Genomic DNA, 21,373 nt, shown 5'->3' with positions numbered 1-21,373 from the left:
ATAAAGAGATAGAAAATAGAAAAGCTAAGCTTACCACAACCTGATCCTATTATATATGCTCAACCTTCCTTCATTAAGAGAATTAGGGTCAATTATCCAGCCATTGCTGTGACTCCCTTCTGATCCATTGGTATGAGAAACCCAAAGTGGCCAGGTGGTAGACACATATTCAAATCAGTAGAGCCCTTACTTTGCTAGTGCAGATATATCCCCTTCCTGACAACTAGGGTTTCTAACCTAACATAGCCAGAAGTTATGGAGATAGAAAGAATAAATTCCACAATAGATCTCTGGGAGTAATGATATAGGGACTATTTCTACTTTCACACCTTGGTTCCCAGATATGTAGATTCTAACTATTTAAGATATAGCACCATATATTGCCCTTGTTTTAGGTCATACACTCTAAAACAGAGGACTAAACTCTACCCCCAAGGGTGTGTTCTCTGAGAGCCTCTACACCATTCAACTTGACGAGCTGCATCTGGCAAGTGTAATACATGGTGAAGCCAGTGAATCCTGGGATCATTGCTACCCCTTTGCAGTAAATTTAGTCCCTTGTCTGAAGAAATGCTGTTGTGGGATACCATGTTGATAGATCAGGCATTCCGATGCCTTTTGATGGCAATCTTACTGGCATAGATAGAAATTTCAGTAAGGACAAATTGTTGCTAAGTGAGAGCTTAGCATCAGTCTCTGACGCTGACATTCAACAGTAGCTAGATAAGCCTTGGTGAGCTGAATTGCATTCAATTAGGTGCCAGCACACCTCCATCCTTGTTACCATGACTGCTCATGAGCCATTGCACTAGTACTGAAATGACCAAGAATACAGTTTTGCTGACATTTATAGCCTTGGTCATCCTGTCCACTAGATGGTTGAGATCCCCTTCTGCAGAAGCAGCTTTGTAGCATTAACATGAGGCAGCAAGATCTGCGTGCTTGGTGCCCACACCCATGGATCCTACATACTTCTTCCTCCCACCTCCTTGTCCTCACAATTCCAATCTTGGTCCTTCCAGGGTCCTGATAAATTGGCCAAGTCATTCGGCATTACTCAATTTCCATACCTGAGGCCATTTCTCTTTCCACACAAAATAAACTATCAGGTGTGCTGCTCAAAGTTCTGCCCATGTTACACAGAGATCTGACAAGTGATAAAAAAAAGATTATGGGAGGTGGCCTAAAACATTTCTCAAGACACTCCTTGTGATAACTACTGTTTCACTCTAAAGCAATTTCTTCAAAGCATTCACTAGTAGTGAAATTCCTTAAAAGGACCCATGCAGTTAAAGGGAAAGTGAGAATGGGGTGAGCTGGGAAGGCAACATTTAATATTCAGGCATTGGAAGATAATACTTCTCCAAATAAAAATGGTCTAAATCCCTGAGAACTTGCAGAAGTATCAATTCAGTGTTTGATTAAATACAATTTCGTATTGTTTGTAATGATTTCATGTGCTTCGGTGTCATCTCACTAATCAACACTTTTATGTCTTTGGAGGCAGAGTGTATCTTATGCTTTCCTGTATTCAACTCCCTCAACATGCCTCACAGGGCTAGGATCATAATGGCTATCCAAACTAGCAGTTTCAAATTGACTGATGGATCCCCACTTGTGCCTTGTTGGGGCTCTTTGTCTCAACTCTGTTATGATTACTTTTCTCTAATAATTGATGCCCAGGTTTCCTCTTATAAACTATCTGTCAAGGTTTTCAAACCCATACTCAGAGATCTTTCTACCTTTTACTTCAGTTCTAAAGACGGCCCTTCTCTAGACGACTTCTCCAGTCCTGTTTGCTCACTTCTCTCTCACAGTGTGTGCTGGCTATTGAAGAAAGAGATTATGAGATGGCTCTGTCTCTGCATCACCTGATGAGGCAACTGAGTTATTCGACTGGCTGGCAAAATAACAAATCCTCCTTTCAAAGATGCAGGATTGGGCCCCGGCACTCCACCACCATGCTCACCACCCCTCAGACTCACACCGTTGAGGCCCTCCAGGCCAAGGGTGATGTCCAGAATACCTAACTCTGACATTATATCCATAGACCCCTTGTCAGCTTCGTTCACGCAGCATTAAGGTCTTGGTCAGTCTGAAAATCAAGTCTGTCCCTAGAATGTCTCTCTTATGTCTACCCTTCAGGGTCTTTCTGAGCTGAATGAATAGCCCAGTTTTGTGACTTAGTAGTTGTTTGAACTTAAATGAACTATTCAGTCTTCCTGAGATCCCCTTTCCTGATCTAGTGCAGGAAAAGACCCATTTGTATTTCACCAGGCAGTGGTTTTGCTTGGCACAGTGTCTGGTATCCAATTGCCACTAAATAATAAGCATTGTTAGTATAATTATACTAATATTGTTATTTACTCTATTTCATGCCCACTTTCCCTCCTATGCAGCTGACCCTTACTCTAGCTTTATAGTCATTCCTCTGTACACATCTTTTCTATGCTCCTTCTACTCCTACATATGGCTGCCTAGTGGAGTTTGTTGTTTTCTTCACTGATGCTATATTTGTACCCATTCTGGAAAGTTCTAAAGTGCCCTTCCTACTTCTCCCCATGCCTTGCATGCCATAACCTTTTCTATTATAAAAATGTGCAAACAAACTTTTAACATATGATGAGGTGGCCTCCATAAATGATAAGAAAGTATATATGCATTGATACTCACATGATTCTTTCTTATGATTCTCAAGGCTGTGATTTGATGACCGGTTCATATTCCAAAACTAGGTGGCACTGAAAACATAGGACACGACAACATATACCACACAGTGTACTAGAAATAGGCCAAGAGATGTGAGTTACTAAGAAAAAACAACAACAACAAGAAAAGCATACCAATTCTCAATGTGCACCAAACAAAAAGTCAAAGTATATTTTTCAGAAGTGTCAAAGGAATGGGTTAGCCTGGCGATGGTGTGAGAACTGGGAAATCCTCCCAAATGAGTTATTTAAAGAAGTAATGTTAATTTAAAAGTCAATTAAACATTGACATAAATGTTAACATGATGGACCTCTATGCCACCTGAAACTACTGGTGATTCAAAATTATCTCCACTGCTCTAGTCACAACATGCTCTTCCCCAAAAACTTTCAACTGTCCCCTACTGCCCACACAGACGACTTAATTCTGAGCACAGCTTTCAATGCCCTTTCATACAAGGTCTCTATTCACTTCTCTTAACTATACTTTGAACTTTCTCACCCCCTGTTTTTGCTTACAGTCATCTTGGTCAGATCTATCTTCTCTGTTGAAATCTTGCCCATCTTTCAAGACCTTGCTTGAATACCAGCCTTTCTATGATCTACTGTCCATGCCTACTACTGCCATGAAATCCCAATGCCTTCTTCAATCAGAGCTAATTTCTCAGTCTTATGTATTTCTGTATCACTTCTATTTGTTTCTCTCTTGCAAAAATAACTATATTTTGCTCTTAATTAAAAATTTTAGAACATACCTTTGGTTAAATTACTCATTCACAGTGAACATAATGAGTGACCATGAGAAACAGTAATTTTGGTGAAGGTCTTCAAAATGTAATTCAAGAACTATCAAACACTATACAAATGTAAAATAGTCTTATTACTTTATTTTTATCCTGTGAATGAACATTTGGTTGACTTCCATAGAATGGTCATTCTTAGTTACATTACTTGGCTAAAGCAGGCCAATGAGGCCTTAAACGGTATACTTTATACTGTATGTACTTTAAATGAGTGAATTTCAAGCTATAATTATAAATTATATCACTATAAAGCTGTTATTTAGAAAATAACAGGTTAAATATCTGTACAAATGGGTCAGTAGGTTTATTCTGCCCCACTACCATAAATAAAACAGTTAACTCTGGCCAATAAGCCCAGACATGCATACGTCTCTGGTTCTAAGCAAGCATTGATGAATGAATCAATAAAAATCCATTCACCTGGATCGACTCTCCTATGAAATAGGGTCCTCATTACAGAGCAGAGAAGGAACAAGGCCAGCAGGTGGCTCATAGCAAGGTGTGGGGGAAATGGAGTGCTTTGTGAAATCAGAAAATAGGTTACAACAGGTGTGGATGAAAAAAGATGAAAGTGACTTAAAGAATACAAAGGTCTTAAGGATTTTATATCAGAAAATTTCATAAAATGTTGAATTTTTGATGAATTTTAACATTTCATATGAATTTTTTAGATCAAATGCTATTCTAAAAAATAAAGGAAATGCTTAGAGTGCCTCTGAAGGCAAGTATCTTCTTTGTCACCTATGACTTTATAGTTCCCTTCAGTGACCTGCTGTTCAATGACTGTTAAAGAGCAAAGTTTAAGCAAATTATGAGATGTCAGCTTTGGGTTTCCTCCTTTTATTTTCTTTTTCTGTTTTCACTTTACTCCAGGGTACCCAATATATTTAGTCACCTCTCAAAAGAAAATGCTCAATCAACTGACCCATTCCTCTCAGGGTCTTTCTCCCCAACAAATTACACTACTCTGAGTGAATCAGATAGACTTAGTCAGTCTCTCTCTCTCTCTCTCTCTCTCTCTCTCTCTCTCTCTCTCTCTCACACACACACACACACACACACACACACACACACACGAGAAAAAGGCTAATAGAGGTGGATCTGGCATCTCTCCTGGGAAAAAAGGCTTTAAGACAAAGAAATGAATTTCCAATTTTGAAATTACAGCCATCCAGGAATGGGGTGAGGAATATCCTCCTACTGTTTTCCCTACCCTCCATGCCAAGAAAGCCATAAAAGCATAAAGCAATTTCTACCTGTTTTGCCTGTTCATAAAGTGTAATACTTACCAAAGAACTCAGTGCAGTCTCAAGCTATGTAATAGCTGCAAAGGTTGTTTACATTTACATTTTAAATGTAAATATCTAAAGTAGAAATATGTCTTTTTGATCTTAGAGTAGGGCATTATACACACGCGTGCACGCGCGCGTGTACACACACACACACATATTTAGGTCAGCCCACACTCAGGGTAAGTTTGCAGAATTACAATACCCATGATAAGCCAACATTTTTCAAAATAAATGATGAGGTTAAACTTACTTCTTTGAAGTTTCTAAGAGATATGTTCTTTACAAAGAACTGAGAATGCAATTTTGGCCTCTAATGTTTTCGCCCCATACACCACAAATACATGTACAGTTTTGTACTGGCTTTCTTCTGAGAATAGTCTTTCGAAATAGGTTTCAAGCCAGATACCAAAAGACAACTCTGTCTTTGGCCTGTATTAGCACATCCTAGACTGACTGAGTTTATCTATTCACAATTTATCTATTCACAGTTGCAAGACATTTCAGGTTATTTCTAGCTTTTAACAATTATGAATAAAACTGCTACTAAAATTTGCCTTATAAGTTTTTGAAAGAATATCTTTCTCATTTCTCCTGGCTAAATACGTAGGAGTGAAATTCCTGGATTGTATGATAAGTACATATTTAAATTTTCAAGAAATTTCCAAACCATTTTCCAAAGTGGCTATTCCATTTCTACCAGCAACGCATGGTAGTGGCAGTTGCTCTACATTCTTGTCATAGATAGTGTCTTTTTTCTTGATTTGAGCCATTTTGATAATAATTAAGGATTTTTTTTATCTGGTCTAGGCTATAAAATTAAACATTCTGCTGGCTACATGCACTGAGTTGAATAATGTCCCTCTAAAATTCACATTTACCTGGAACCTCAGAATGTGACCTTATTTGAAAATAGAACCTCTGCAGATATAAGTAGTCAAGTTTAGAAGTGGTCTTACTGGGCTAAAGTGGGCCTTAATTCCATGACCGATGGAAGCCTATGTGAAGAAGACACAGAGACAGAGAGGAGGACATCATGTAACACTGGAGGGAACAATAAGCGCTATGCTGCAATAAACTAAGGAACACTAGAAACTACCAGAAGCTAGAAGAGACAGGAAGGATTCTTCCTTAAAGCCTCTGGAGGGAGTGTGGCCCTGCTGACACCTTGATTTCAGACTTCCAGCCTCTAAAACTGAGAGAATACATTTCTGTTGTTGTACGCCAACCATTTTGTGGTAGTTTGTTACAGTAGCCCTAGGAAAATAATATGCTATAAATATAATTTGCAAAACACAATAATACAAAGAAGTTTATAAGGGTACATTTGACTAACATAAGGCTTTCGTGGATAAAACCATAATTGTTTGCGTGAAGATATAGTTCTAATTAGTATACATATGTTATTAGCAGCTAAATTACTGATAGACATAAAAATACCTGGACTAAGTCTTTGAATAATCTATAATTCATCTTTTTATTCATTGGGCTGAACTTCTACTATTGAGTCCAAATTAGTGAAGACCTACTATTTGTCAAGAATTAAGGTTCAGTCCAGAATTCGTCCCAATGGTTCCTAATGCATGGCTGATGAATATGTGAGATGCACATTTTTCAGAATGTCCTATAAAGTATTGAGAGATACTTTCTTTTAGTTCAGTCATTTGTGGTATAATATATTATTGTGAACTTACAGATTTTTAAAATTGTAAAATTATTAGTTCATTTTTCCTATCATGTGGTATAGACCAGTTTCGAAAACAAAACTTCTGTGGCAGAGCCAATCTTGGGCTATTTCATAAGGAACAGATCATATTTCAGTTTCAGCACAAACTTCTTCCGGCTCCTGAGGAAGAAAAAACTCCTATTCTAAGACCCCTATTAGACTTCCTTAGGCACACAGAGGGATCCCCATCCTTACCCCAAAACCTGTGACAAAAGTTGATTCTTCTGTCACTCCATTATTCAGGAAAAAAATTATTAGCTCAGTGATGATTATATTAGTTCAATAATATAAAATAAAGGAAAAGCTACAGTCAATATCAGTTTGTGGCTTATGCTAACATAATTTGCTGAGTAGTTATTGCAATTGGACAGAAATTCAGGTAATAGGCCGGGCAGGAGGGCTGGTACAGACATGCAAACAGGATTTCATGTTTTCATAATCATTCTTCTATCTATACTATTTAAGCCTCATTTTTTTTCCCCCATTAGCAACATGAGTTACATAACCAGCCTACCAATTGAACACTAGATATCATTATACGGAGCTCTGGGAAGTGCATCTGGCACTCCTTGAGCCCCTCATGAGTCATTTTCTGAGTACTGTGGTTAACAGCTGTACCATGCCTATTTTACAGGGGTAGCTGGAGAATACAATTGTGCCTTCCACAAAAAGTTTGCAGAGCAAGGCAGTGCGTCATCTGAACAGAGTCCAGCAATGTTCAATGACCTGTATAAAAGGCCATTTTTCCTTCCTCCACTCTCTAATCAGCATAAGCTGTTCTTTGAGTCTTTTGGGCAAATGTAGGGTTGGCCTATTTTAGAGGGGATAAGGTTTGATAATGTGGGACCACCCGTTCCAAGTTTGGGCAATTTCAAAGGACAGGGCTTTGGAGACTTGGAACGACCTGTACAATTTCACTGTCACTGGGTCTGGCTAAATACAGAAACCAGCCTCCCTTTTAATCTCCATCCCACGTGTGGAAACCATAAACTGAAGAGTGCCCAGATTCTCTTTGGGACAGTATGACACAATCAGAAGGGAGCCATTGAATAGGGATTGTCCCCTCTATAAGAAATTGAGAGAAACAGAAAAACCTCTGACCAAATGCTTGTCTTGTTTAATTTAAAGATCAACAGGAAAGTCTATGCATTTTACAGCTCCAGTATACCAGACAGGAACATGAACTCCAGACAGAGCCAAAGCCACTGGTTTTGCTGTTTTATGAGCTAATCAGATGTTGAAACTTAAGTTGTGACAGCTAAGCAGCCACTATTGTTCACTGCAGAGTGGTCCAAATTAGGCCTAGGAATTGTGTAGATGGGTAAAACCTTTAAGACAAGCTCAAAGTCACTGCTATAATTTATGGTAATTATAGTTGGCATCAAATTGGCAAAATATACACATGCCCACCACACTTTTACCAGCCTAAAAATATCATCGATTACAAAAAAAAGAAAAAAACAAAAACCTCAAAAAAAACTCAAAAAGTAAGGCAACAAAAGAAACAAGGCCAGGGCAAAAGAGAAATCAGAACTGAAGTTCATAGCTTTACTGCATATTTGAAAATTGAAGCGAGAAACCAAGTCTGGAACCTAGATGCAACTAACAGAGTAGCTGTTCTACCTTTCTCCCTATGCAAGTTAACCTAATACTGAACCTGACTTGAATTTGTTCATTCTCAGGTGCCACACTATTGCAGGCCCCTGAGACCTTACTTTGCAAAAACCTGGAAACAAACATTGGGACTGGAGAGCTCACTGTATCAAATCCTTTTAAATTAAATTTTTTGTGAGGTAAAATAAGTACTAACACCAACTAATAAAGAAAAAGAATTAAAGAAAATTTCGTCCCAAAGACATCCTGTAGTGTTCCTTACGATAAAACCCAGGGTATGGTGTCACTAGTTTGTGATAAGAAAAAAACACATAAAAACATTTGAGAACAGATAAAAGAATAAAAGTACTTTTTAAGAAAAATAGTGAGCACACAAACACCTGGGAGCGCGCGTTACAGCCTCTTTGCATCGATGACTACAGCACTACTGCCCGTGTACAAAAGGCACACTGCGGAAAGGCTTGGTGACTAGGCAGAGAGAAGACCTCAGCTAGGTGTCTTCGCCTCCTAGCCCCTCGGGCTTCCGAGCTGGGCCCATGCAAGCCCTTTGCTCTGGCGGACATTGACCCCCTCCATCCTCTAAACTCTGGCAGCGCCCACCCTGCTCCCGCTGATTGACAGGCGGTGCAGCGACTCCCAGGAGCCCGCCAGAGATAACAATCTTTACTGTAGCCAATGAGGTCCAAGAGGCGGGGCCTGCAGCAGGGAAGCGGTGCTGGTCAGGTGCTCTGCGCCGAGGTTGCGTGCAGGTGAGCGACTGCGGGTTCGAGGGGTGCCCTTCGCTCCCGACACCTCCTGGCTATTGCCCCGGGTCTGCCGGAGGCAGCCTCTTCCAGATCTTCTCTCTCATTGCCCCAATCCAATGCGGACTGACCCGGTCGCTACGAAGGTAAGACTCCAGGGGAGTGGGCAGATTGCCTCCAGGGGACCCACACGACTCCTGTGGGTTCCCAAAACTCTCCCCCAGTTACACTGCACACGCGCGCGCGCACACACACACACACACACACACACACACACACACACACAAAACATTGGGACATCTGTCGGCCTTGGTGGGCGTACTCTATGCTGCGACCCTTCCCAGTGGCTAGGATGGAATGCCTGTGGAGAAAATGGGGCAAAGCATCACCCCCTTTTTGACGTCTATTCGTTCTACACACACATACTCCTCCTCCACTTTCCCTCTTCTTCGCGTTCTTGGCGCCCCTTTCCTACAGAATTACAAAGCTGTCTGTGGGGGAAGGATTGCAGTGGAGGAGGAATTGGAAAACAGCCCAGTGAATTCTGGACCCAGAGGTAGGGATTCCGCCGCAGTATTTTTTTTGTATGAAAAAAGAAAGAAATCTGAGATTTCTTTCATCCCACCCCCACCTTTGTTTATTGTTTTATGTCATGGATGTGATAATGTTGGTTCTGCTTACCAAACATTCCTAAGCTTTAGACAACACTTAGCTTTTATTTTTCTTTGTTTTGCTTACCATAGCTGCTGAAGGATTTACTTAGAGGAAAATTAGGTGTTTCAAATAGTTGATTCTTTTTCTAGTCTTTGATTCATATTAGTCTTGTCTTAGGAAGGTGAAGGAGAGGGGGAATGAGGGAGGAATCACCATCTTCATCCAATATGTTAGTAAATATATTTGTATTTCCCTACTGGAACTGATTGTTAATGTTCCTTCGAATTGGAAACATTATTGCCATTTGAGAATTTTTTAAATTTGATTTTGAATAGTTGTCCGGAGACTAGTACCTAAGACAATTTCAGTTTAAGTGGTGTTCTAGGTCTGGTGAAATCATGATTTAAAAATAAACAATACAGAATTATTGAATAGGAAAAGGAGAGAACAATAGATGCTTGATTTGCAAGTCCTATAAGAATTGACAAAATTTACTTATGTATTGTTTCTCCATATTGCCTCTTATTAGCTTTCTTGAATAGAATAAAAACTTTTTTAGAAATATATGGAAATTTTTTTAAAAACCAATAACCTTTGTCCAAAGAGATTATTTAACCTGAGAAGTGCCTTTTCTACACGTATCACTGGCAAGATTAAATGTAACAAATTTTGACATTAGGAAGGTCAACATCAAATTTCAAAATTGCATTTCTGTTTATATTTAGTTCAGAATCTAACTGTTTAGAGAAGGCTGTGACTTGATTATTAAATGAAAGTAGATTACACTTCACAAATACATTTGAATGTCACAAATTTGATGTCACTTCAAGAAACTAAGTTCATTTATTTTTTCCTCTCCAGTAACATCTCTAACCATGATAAACCAAACATAAGCCTTGGCTTTGAAAAAGCCAAGGTGTATACACACACACACACACATATGTATTAAATATATATATGGACATATATATTTAAAAGCATTATTGGATTTGCTAATGGTACTACAGTTGATCTAACCTCAATGATACCTATGTTCACAGGTATTTTTCACTTGAAACCTACATGATTTTATTAACCAATGTCACCCCATAAATTTTTATAAATATATGTATATGTTCACGGTATTTGGCTACAGAAGTCTGAGTCAATCTGAAAATGTTTCTAAAAAGTTGTATGTAAATTATATCATATTTTTAAATGATATTTGGAAGCTTATTTAAATAATTCCTTTGAGGAATGTTTTCATTTTTGATAAATTCTTAGAAAGTTTTTAATGCAACAAAACTTGTTAGTTTTATTATGCAGGTAGCCCCAGGTCTGTCGTTTAAGATGGAGTTCTACAACATAATCCTTCTGGGCTGTAATTTATGATATAACTGGGATTACTAAGTATCATCGCTCTCAGTTTTGGGTAAAGTATACAAAACAAAATTATTGTTATTAATTTATATATTTTTTTTATACAGATCTTCTTACATTGAACTGATCAAGTATTTTGAATATGACTTCAAAACTCCTCTTGGAGGCCTTCATACTTGCTGCATTAACACTTTCAATTACGTTTTCTCTTTCACCAGACCAGCAAAAGGTTCTGCTAGTTTCGTTTGATGGATTCCGTTGGGATTACTTATATAGAGTTCCGACACCCCATTTTCATTATATTATGAAATATGGTGTTCATGTGAAGCAAGTTACTAATATTTTCATTACGAAGACCTACCCTAACCATTATACTTTGGTAACTGGCCTCTTTGCAGAGAATCATGGGATTGTTGCAAATGACATGTTTGATCCTATTCTGAACAAATCTTTCTCCTTGGATAACATGAATATTTATGATTCTGAGTTTTGGGAAGAAGCAACTCCAATATGGGTCACAAATCAGAGGGCAGGACATACTAGTGGGGCAGCCATGTGGCCTGGAACAGATGTAAAAATACATGAGAGCTTTCCTACTCACTACATGGTTTACAACGAGTCAGTTTCATTTGAAGATAGAGTTGCCAAAATTATTGAATGGTTTACATCAAAAGAGCCCATAAATCTTGGTCTTCTCTATTGGGAAGATCCCGATGACATGGGCCACCATTTGGGACCTGACAGTCCACTCATGGGACCTGTCATTTCAGATATTGACAACAAGTTAGGATATCTTATACAAATGCTGAAAAACGCCAAGTTATGGGACACTCTGAACCTAGTTATCACAAGTGACCACGGAATGACCCAGTGTTCTGAGGAAAGGGTAATAGAACTTGACCAGTATCTGGATAAAGACCACTATATCCTGATTGACCAATCTCCAGTAGCAGCCATCTTGCCAAAAGAAGGTAAGTCTGACAGAGTGGTGGTCTGAGACTAGGTCTGTGCATGCCCAGTGCCATTGAGTGGGGAATTTTTGTTTCTGTGCCTTTAAAGTACGCTCCCTCATGTCATGGTAACAGTATGGAATTTAATATCCAGACTCTGAAAAGACAAAAATCTCACTTTTTTTTTCTTTCTTTCTTTTGTTACTGAACTGAACTTGAGTTCTCTTCTTGGTGAGCAAGGAACCAGATATTACACCAAGAGTGGGTTGCCACACAAAGCAAAATTTATTTGCAGCAAATAAAAAGCCTATAGGGAATAATTTCCAAAGCTGTGGTTCCTGGAAGTGGAGAGCCCCTGTGCTTTTATCCTGTCAATTAATATATATTCATGATGGAAATTTTCATCATAACATGTAAGGGGGCGGTGTCGAGTTGGCACAAGTGCAGAAGCAAGCAAGTCATGCCTCTTCATGGGTCACATGTTCAGAACATAGTATCCAAACTCCTCTCAAATGTGGGGATTTTACTATTACAATGTGCTCTTGGTCACCTTAAATTCATAATAGCTACCCTAAGCAGTTTGAGCTAGTTCTTTTCTTGCTTCTTTTGGGGGTATCTACAGGTGCTTATCTGAAGGAACCAGCTAAGCATACAGGATGTCCCATATTTTCCCTGGAAAGTATGCTAACAGGACATTATTTGCTCTAACCAACCTGATGGTATCACTTGGAGTCTAATTTTTCACTCTTTGCTAGAATATTGCAATTGATGCTCTCTATATATTTAACCATTTGGAATCATCAAATATAATGAAAATGACAGCCTCCCTTCTCAGAAAACTTGAGATGGGTAGATACATACAAAATTTGCATGCAATTACAGTTATTTCAGGCCCTAAATCTTTCTATAGACCCTTAGTTAGGCCCTCCTCCATTAGAAAGCAATGGAGTGTGGGAAGGAAAAAGCTTTGGTCAACGTGAAATTTCTTTTTCTTATGTATAAGTAGGGGAAGTAATAATACCTTGAACTTTTTATAAACCTCTCCTCTAAGCCTCATACCTGTCACCTACATGTTACATCCCCAGATCTCAATGTACATGCAGAGCAAGACTCAGGCCTGCCCTTCTGACTTTTATTTTATCACGTGCTAGGGTTGGCTAGGTGTCAAATGAGAGAACAGATTTTGAAAAGCTGAATACTTCACAAATGACAGTTATATCCCTCCCAGGGGAATTAAGAGGGTCATAGGAAACTGAATATTAAAATATGCATGTCCACCTATACATAAACTTTTCAACAAATTCAGTATAAAATAGCAAGCTTTTTGTTTTTTAAAAAAATCACACTAACTCTTCCATTTTCCTTATAAAATTGGTATGGCGTTGCCTTATGTGGGAGGCAGGGAGGAACCCCCACCAAATGGATTTGAAAAACAAGAAAAGCAGTGAATATGGTACCCAGGTTTACTGCATGTGAAGTTACAGAGAGTACTTTTACAACCCCTCCAGGGTTTTAAAAAGCTTTTCTGTTATACAGTCTGCTTTCCACCTCTAGTCCTTTCCCAACCCTCACTCTCCAGTTTTCATATTTTCTTTCCTAGAGATTCCCTACTTTGCGCTCCTAACTGCCTGAATGTAACTCTTAGTTTGGGTATTGCAGTGCCCTAGACATTTTACTTAGCACCTAAGTATGTACATGACTAATTAGTACACGTGTGTGTGTGTGTGTGTGTTATTAAGATCTCAAATTAGAAATTTCTGGTTCTAGAAAATGTTCTTTTAATTCTATATGGTGAACTTACAAGAGAAGATGAATTATTTGTTTCTCCTTTCAAGATTCTTTCCTCAAGATGGGAGTTCCAAAGTGTCTGGCTATATTTCATTATGTGTAGCTTGCTGGCTTTTTACTTCAGTGGAATGGCAGCATTGATTGACCTCTATTGGCATGATTGTTTCTTTGATTGTAGCTGCAAGTGTCTTATTCTGAGTGCCTCATGTTCTCCCTTCTCTTTTAGGTAAATTTGATGAAGTCTATGAAGCACTAGCTCATGCTCATCCTAATCTTACTGTTTACAAAAAAGAAGAGATTCCAGAAAGATGGCACTACAAATATAATAATAGAATTCAACCAATCATAGCAGTGGCTGATGAAGGGTGGTATATTTTGCAGAATAAGTCAGATGACTTTCTGTGTGAGTATATCACAGTATTACTTTTCATTCTGCATCTTTGTTTGCTAAAGTGTGCTATGGATAATACAGCTGGCCATTTATTTTCCCATTGAATAACTAGTATCATACATTAATAGCAAATTTAAGATTCTTGGAACTTTAAAAAGAGATAAACTCCTAAAAGTGAAATATTTACTTTTCTTGAAGCCATTAAACCAAAAATATGCACAGTGACCTATATGGCTAATAATAACTATTATGTTCCTGAGAAAAACATAACTGAAATTTATAAATTGAATTATTTTCTGCATCTATTTTATATTATGATTCCATAAGAATTTAATCTCTATTTTTATTTGCAATTGCCAGCTTTCTACTTTGTTCATCCCCACCCCCCTTTCTGGCTTTACCAAATATAGGCCAGCTTTGATCCTTGGAAACATTTCTAAAAAGAAGTGAATGTCATGGAAAATAATATATCAAGATATGCTTTCCTAATACCTCGTAATATAATTTTGGAGATATTGCCACTGATTAAATTTAGAATATAATGGAACTTCCTTTTAAAATTCAAACACACAAAATAAGGCAAAAAATGAATAATTTTCTCTTTTTATAAATAGCTTTGGGAAAATCATCCCCAGTACTTTACTTATTGTATTGTCATTTACACATTTGCTCTCAAGCTCCCTGCCCTTTCTCTGCTCTGTTTTGTGTCACCAGTGACAAACCCTACAGACTAAATTCCCCAGGCTCCTTTGCAAACTGGTTTTTGGTCAGGTTTGTCTTATGGAAGAAGACCCTGGCAGGAATTTGAAAGCCAAGAGGAAGGGAGAAACCGGGGTATTTGTCCTCAGGCTACGTCTCTAATGATGGCCTCATTTCTTCTGTGATCTCAGTTCCATGTGGACAGAGTCTTTCTCTATAGCCTCAGCTCCTTCTAAGTGGCCCTGTCTTTTGGGCTCTGGTACCACCACCTCTTCCTCTGTCCTTCCATCCCTGGGGGCCATACAAGGCTCTCACTATTTCTAATCACTGAATAAGTTCATCGCATGTTTGCTTCTCGTCTCTTCAAACCTTTTACAACTGGTCCCCACATTAAATTCCTTCTATTAGACCACCTGGCATGAGTTCCCTGATTGATTTAAGTAATAGTATGCACTACTGATCAGTTCACTGGGACTTGTTTCTACTCTGTTACTTGAATGTTGAAGGAATCACATTGTGTATATATCAAAGACCAATGCACGCCCCCACCCCAAATGCTTTTTTTTGAGCATTGGTCCTTGATATATATGAAGATGTACAAAAATGTCCCTTTAAGTAGAACTTGGTTCCTATCATGTTAATTGGGGAAAAGAAAAGTGGTTGCCTGACAGTGGTGCTTGTAATATGTATATAAGTCATAGTGATAGATTATGTCATATAATTCGTGTAGGTACGTGGTTTCTGGTTCTTAAACTTGTTTTAAATACAGATAATGATCTTTAAACCAATATTTAATCACACCAGGGGAACTGTTTTAAGAAGAACTTTAAAAATGATTTCCTTGGCCACGAGAACAATTGCCACTTTTTCATGTATCATGCAGGAAGCTCCTATGCTAGACGGGCTACTCAAAACTTCACAGTTAAAATGAATGTAAGGGGCTCTTTTGAAATTTGATTTGGTGAACTACAAATATACAATGAATCGGTGACACCTATTTTTGACAGGAAACCTAATGCTCCTATTTACATTATGTTCATTTATTCAACAACATACTGACCACTGCAGCCCTCCTCAGCCTGAGTTCTGCAAGAGATTAAGCTCTAATGTCCAAAGGCAGCAGTTCTCTAAGTGTGTTCCCTGGGCCAGCAACATCCTAATCACTTGAGAACTAGGAATGTAAATTATTTTGTCCAACCCAAACCTGAATAAAAAACTAAGAGTGGGGCCCAGCGATCTATTTTTACATGTCTCCCTTGCCCCAGCAGTCTCAGACACATTGAAGTTTGAGAACCACTGCCTTTAGGCATTCATTATTAAATATTGCCTTTCGGATCAAGTATTTATGGTAGGGGCTACCACTTCAAAACATGGGAAACGTTTCATAAATCATAATGACTTCATTTCAAATCTAATTTTCTAGTAAAAAGTGTGATATGAGAGAATTATCTTTGCCTTCATTACTAAGGGTCTAGATACCAACTTATAGAAATGAACATAGCAATCACCCAATCAATTACAAATTATATAATGTTAGCAGTTAACTAAATAGAATAGCACAGTACCCTGTCAGATAATTATGAGTTCATAAATCCAGCAGTATTTTTCCTTGAATAAACTTGAAAGAATCATGGCATTTAGAAAGACTTCTTTAGATAGATTTGGCCAGGCATATTTGGAATTACTTTGAGGAGATGACTACGGGTCAGTTTATGACTTTCAGAAAAATTGATTTATGATTTTTTTTAATGTTGTGTTCCCATTGCATATTTCTCTGTAGTAGTATAGGTACTAGAGACTGATTTGCAAGTCATTGTCCTCACCACCTTTTAATAAAGGCTGTCAGTTTTCTTAGGTTACCATTTTAGCAGCAGTATCTCCTTCACCTTTGCACCCTGATACTATATTAGACACACATGCCTTTAAAATGTAGCTTTTATTATTCACAAGTTTTCATCCTTCAATTTTGTATCACTTGATAAGTCAGAAGACTCCTCAAGTTTCTATTTATTTGTATCTATACTAAAGCACGCGATGCTAAGTTAGATCCTGATCTGAACCACCAAAGTCAGGATTTTACCCACAAGTCTTGACCCTTATTTTTCAGTAGTGAGTTGTAGCTATCACTAGAGGTTTGGTTTTTGTGATGCCTTTTGTTTTTCATTATTTGTTTTTCTTTTTTTGTTAGTAATTATGAATTTATTGTCCATGACTAAAGAGCGATAATCTTTAGAACAATAATTGGAACATAGTAGTTACCTATTTACTATTAGTTTACCCGCTACCAAAAAAAAATCAGTTTTATTTTTCCCTGATTTGGCTCAGCTTTGCTCTTTACCTTTCTTCCTCTGCTGCTTGGCCTTTGAAAAAGATCTGTGATCATTTGAATTTTCACTTCCTGAAATGAATTGTTATGTTGACAACAGCAAAGATCGTCTTTAAATGATTATTTTATTTTAAAAGTCGAATTGGGTAGAATTTGTGTTGACTTGTTCAGATTTTGACAGTACAACAATTATTTCATCTTAATGCCTTCTGGCTGGCTAACTTATTCATGCGTTTTATCTTTACAGTAGGCAACCACGGTTATGACAATGCATTAGCAGAAATGCATCCAATATTTTTAGCCCACGGTCCTGCCTTCAAAAAGAATTTTACAAAAGAAGCCATGAACTCCACAGATCTGTATCCACTGCTCTGCCACCTCCTCAATATCACTTCCATGCCACATAACGGATCACTGAAGAATGTCCGGGATCTTCTCAGTTCAGCAGCTCCAAGACCAGTTCCTTACACGCAGAGTACTACACTCCTCCATGGTAGTGTCAAACCAAGAAAATATGAGCAAGAGGAGTCATATGCTTATTTCATAGGGATCTCTCTCGGTAGCATTATAGTTATTGTATTTTTTATAGTTTTCATTAAACATTTAATTTGCAGTCAAATACCTGCCTTACCAGATATGCAGGCTGAAATAGCTCAACCATTATTACAAGCCTAATGCTACTCCGAAGTGGAGATTGCCTAATTGTGGCAGTGCTTAAAGGTTTCAATTTCTAGGAAACCACTTTCAGACATTTGCACAGAGCATTAAGCAGTTGCATACATATATACAGACACAGCCTGCCCCTCCCTCTCCCCCCAAACACACACACACACACACACACACACACACACACACACACACACACACAGGAATACAGACAAATGGACCAAAATACACATGTCTGCAAATAATTAAAAATGTGGAATTATGTTTCCATTTTTCTGTCTGGTCTAGGGGTAGATAAGATCCTGCTTTATTTGGACTTGGCATATATAATGTATATATTTAGTAACTTTGCACTATTTAAAGTATATATTGTACTTTAAATTACTCTCCTAATGGGTACTTTTATGTGAAATGCACTTTATTGATGACTATCCTATAACTTGATTGAAAAAGACAACTATTTTCACCCATGTCACAGAATGCTTGTTATTTGTCATTCAAACTGAATGAAATTCTAATAACTCCTGATTAATATAGAAATCTATCTCTTTAAAGTGGGAGAGCAAGAAAAAGGGAAAACTGTTGAAAATTAAGTGTGACAATTTTTGTACATTACATTTTGGAGAGACGCATTCCGAACAGCAGGATGAATCTATGGACATTCCTTGTCATATTTCTTTCCAAAGGACGTGGGTTTTCATTTTATTTTCCCGAAAAGATTCAATTACTGACACATTCATTTTAAATATATTGTTTCTGTTATAAAATCACACGGCTGTATTTCCTGATTGGTCATTTTACTCTAAGTTTTATAACACTATAAATATACATTTCCCTCTGTAGTCCAACAGTGGCCTGGATATTAGAGATAAGACATGATCTCAGCAATGTTTTCTCTTATTCTATAATTATTTGCTTCTTTGAAAACTAAATCACTGTTAATCACATTAAAAGTTAAATTAGGTAAAAACAATGTTTGTTTTCTTTCTGGTAACTCATAGTAACAGAGCACAAGCATCTTTTAGATACAAATATTTGAAGATCCAGACTTACAAGAGCATAAACTCAATTAGGTAAAGTGTAGGCCACTCAATCCTTGAAAAGAGCTATGTGGAGCTTGGGGGGAAAATTTGAAGGGTGCATAATAGCAAAAACTAGCAAAATAACTCCTAGAAGTAACAGGTGTTGAAATAAAAAGAGCTGAGATTGTAGCTTTGTTTAATGAAATACTGGAACACCTGCTCCCAGGTGCTCAGTGAAATTAAAGATGAATCCAAGTTCACAAATAATCTTTTTCTCCTCAGTAGTTTTTCACCTGCCTGGTCATTTCAGCTCCTCTCATTCCAACCACCTAGAGCTGTGCTTTGGACCTTTTAAGTAGTTGGGTTGGAGAGAGGAAGGTGTTACTTACAGTTTCTTAGAAGAAAGAAGCCTCAGAAAGAATAGTTTTCTTTGAGGAAAATAAAGCCAGTTTATAAACACACGGCCACAGTACTGTGATTTCATGTATATTTATATATCAACTGACTAATTGGAAAAGTGGGAAAGGTATTTCAGAAAGACAGGCTAACTCAGATTTAAAGAATAAAAGTGGCATGGTTAAAAATACAATTGAATGTAAGTGCTTCCTAAAATGAGGTGGCTGAATTATTTTTAAAATGATACTAGTAAAAAATGTTAGCACCTCATTCTCATTTTATTATATAACCTCTTAGTAGGATAGAATGGAATCACTGAAAATAAACTATGGGTTGAAAAGCTGAGAAGTTAGATGGTAGGTAGCAAATTCCTCAAGAAATCTAAACTCTGGATTAGACATTCTAGAATATGACCAGTCACATTGGCTTGCGTTGTAGCTATGAACTTACCTGTGTGATTGAGATGCCAATATAACAACTGAAAGACAAAATTTGTCTACTTAAAAGCATTATTAATCAAGTGCTATCTGTACATTTAAATTAATTATTTCATTAAATTCATTTTAGAAGGTGCTATTACTTTAGACCAAAGTAAATCCTGTAACTGGTTAAAATCATTAAAATTCTGATAGTAAGATTTTATTATTGAATGGTATCTTCTATTTACAGAAACTTATTTTCCTGTAAAAATATCAGCAGGAGAGTTTACCTGAAGGAAAATAAAATTTTAAACTTTGCTATGAAAATCTAATCACATCATCCTTTGATAGCTTTTTTGTGGTTTTGGTTTTACCTGCATGCATGTCTTCATGGTCATACTTTGTATATAGTGAACAAAAATTAGCACATAGATGTAAAATTTAGGCTAGCAAATCTTATTAATTGAAAATAATTTTAAAAAGGTCAGAGGAATGGAGTTCTCCCCAGCCCACCCTTTTTGCTCATCTTCCATCAGTTATTTTGTATAATTAATTAAATTTTTTTCTTATTCAGTATGTTTTGCAATTTCTCCCTTTACCATCTACCATTTAACTTTAAAACTGCTGAAAATGAAGGAATAAATAAATCTAAAATTGCTTTTCAAGGGGTAGTTCATAGTGTAGTGGTTAGCACATCTGTTTTGCACGCAGAAGGTCCTGGGTTTGCACCCCAGGTGAAAGCACAGACCATACCCCGGGGGTGCCAGGCCCCCCGGCGGGGGGTGGTGGTGCAAGCCTGGAGTGCACACAGCATGTGAGGAGGGAGGGGACACCTCACCTTTGGCGATCCAGTTCTAAAAGGGAAACTGCAACATCCATGGAGCAGGGGTGGAAGTGGGGGCGGGGGAATTAAAGAAGGGGGGGAGGATTGCTTTTCAAAATGCTTTCTGACCTCTTAAGGTAAAACTAGGATCTTATTATTAGTGTCAGTTTCTTAAAAGAACCTATCATTTCTAGAAAATCCAATGATCCTAGCTCTTCTAGGTCTGATTTTTTTCAGCTATTCATTAAGGGTGACAAACTCAAGAGGCATAGAGCCAGGGACCATTCAATCCCCTGATTAAACAAGGGCTCTTAAAAGCTGTGAAGTGACTTGCATGACATAATAGTGCCAGCTGGTGTCAGGACCCAGGTATCTTGATCTAGGACATCAACATAATGACCTCTGAGGAGACACAATTCAGTCCATAGTGGGCAGGTAATGCAAAACAAAAACAATAAAAGCTCCTGGAAAAAAATGAGAAACTGTACAAGAAAATGCATTGACATAATATCCCATTGTTATTCAAAAAGATTGTCAGGGTTGCTACTGAGAATTCTTTTGTCAATTTCTCTCTCTCCCAGCTCCTTTTCCTCCTCCTCCTCCACCCCCCACCCCAATATCATTTGTCTTTAAATCCTCAGTTCCCTGAAATTTTACACTAAGAAGGATACCCCATTTGTCACTCACAGTTCTCTTTCATTTTAAATGCTCATATCTTTTTTAGTCTAACAAGTTCTCAAAGTTTATTTAAGTTTATATTTTCCTTAAATCCTTTTTCTGTTTACCCTTTTTGGCGTGCCTATTAGTTAGATGTTGAAACTTCTGAATTGGTTGATTGTTCGTCTCAGTATCTTCTAGCTCTTTTTGTTACACCACTCGAGATACTCCATCTCCAAGGCTTAGTTAGCCCTTTAATTTTTTTTACATATTTAAAGTTTTTATTTTTTAAAGTTCTTTTTGGTTCTGTTTGTTTGTAATGTGTATTGTTATTTTAACT

At 37.7% G+C, this 21,373-nt stretch overlaps 1 protein-coding gene across 3 annotated transcripts; it reads left to right on the top strand.

Moving 5' to 3' along the window:
• The first annotated feature begins 8,840 nt into the window (after positions 1-8,840).
• ENPP5 (ectonucleotide pyrophosphatase/phosphodiesterase family member 5) lies at positions 8,841-18,686 on the top strand. Of its 3 annotated transcripts, XM_016133061.2 has the most exons (5): positions 8,841-9,029; positions 9,361-9,439; positions 11,004-11,867; positions 13,861-14,037; positions 17,298-18,686. In XM_016133061.2, the coding sequence occupies exons 3-5, from the start codon at positions 11,039-11,041 to the stop codon at positions 17,723-17,725; spliced, it is 1,434 nt and encodes a 477-aa protein (XP_015988547.1). In that variant the 5' UTR covers positions 8,841-9,029; positions 9,361-9,439; positions 11,004-11,038; the 3' UTR covers positions 17,726-18,686. The 3 variants fall into 3 exon arrangements, with proteins under 3 accessions (XP_015988547.1, XP_015988548.1, XP_015988549.1); XM_016133062.2 differs by lacking the exon at positions 9,361-9,439; XM_016133063.2 differs by lacking the exon at positions 9,361-9,439 and having other exon boundaries at positions 8,851-8,889.
• The last annotated feature ends 2,687 nt before the right edge of the window (positions 18,687-21,373 follow it).

This window comes from Rousettus aegyptiacus, unplaced genomic scaffold, assembly GCF_014176215.1.
Source record: "Rousettus aegyptiacus isolate mRouAeg1 unplaced genomic scaffold, mRouAeg1.p scaffold_m13_p_1, whole genome shotgun sequence".
In the NCBI taxonomy this organism is placed as follows: domain Eukaryota; kingdom Metazoa; phylum Chordata; class Mammalia; order Chiroptera; family Pteropodidae; genus Rousettus; species Rousettus aegyptiacus.
This window is presented reverse-complemented; position numbering and strand designations above follow the sequence as displayed.

Coding starts and splice junctions, on each gene's coding strand:
- ENPP5 (XM_016133062.2), top strand. CDS start 11,039: ATGACTTCAAAACTCCTCTTGGAGGCCTTCATACTTGCTGCATTAACA. Junction 11,868..13,860: donor AGCCATCTTGCCAAAAGAAG/GTAAGTCTGACA, acceptor CTTCTCTTTTAG/GTAAATTTGATGAAGTCTAT. Junction 14,038..17,297: donor TAAGTCAGATGACTTTCTGT/GTGAGTATATCA, acceptor TTATCTTTACAG/TAGGCAACCACGGTTATGAC.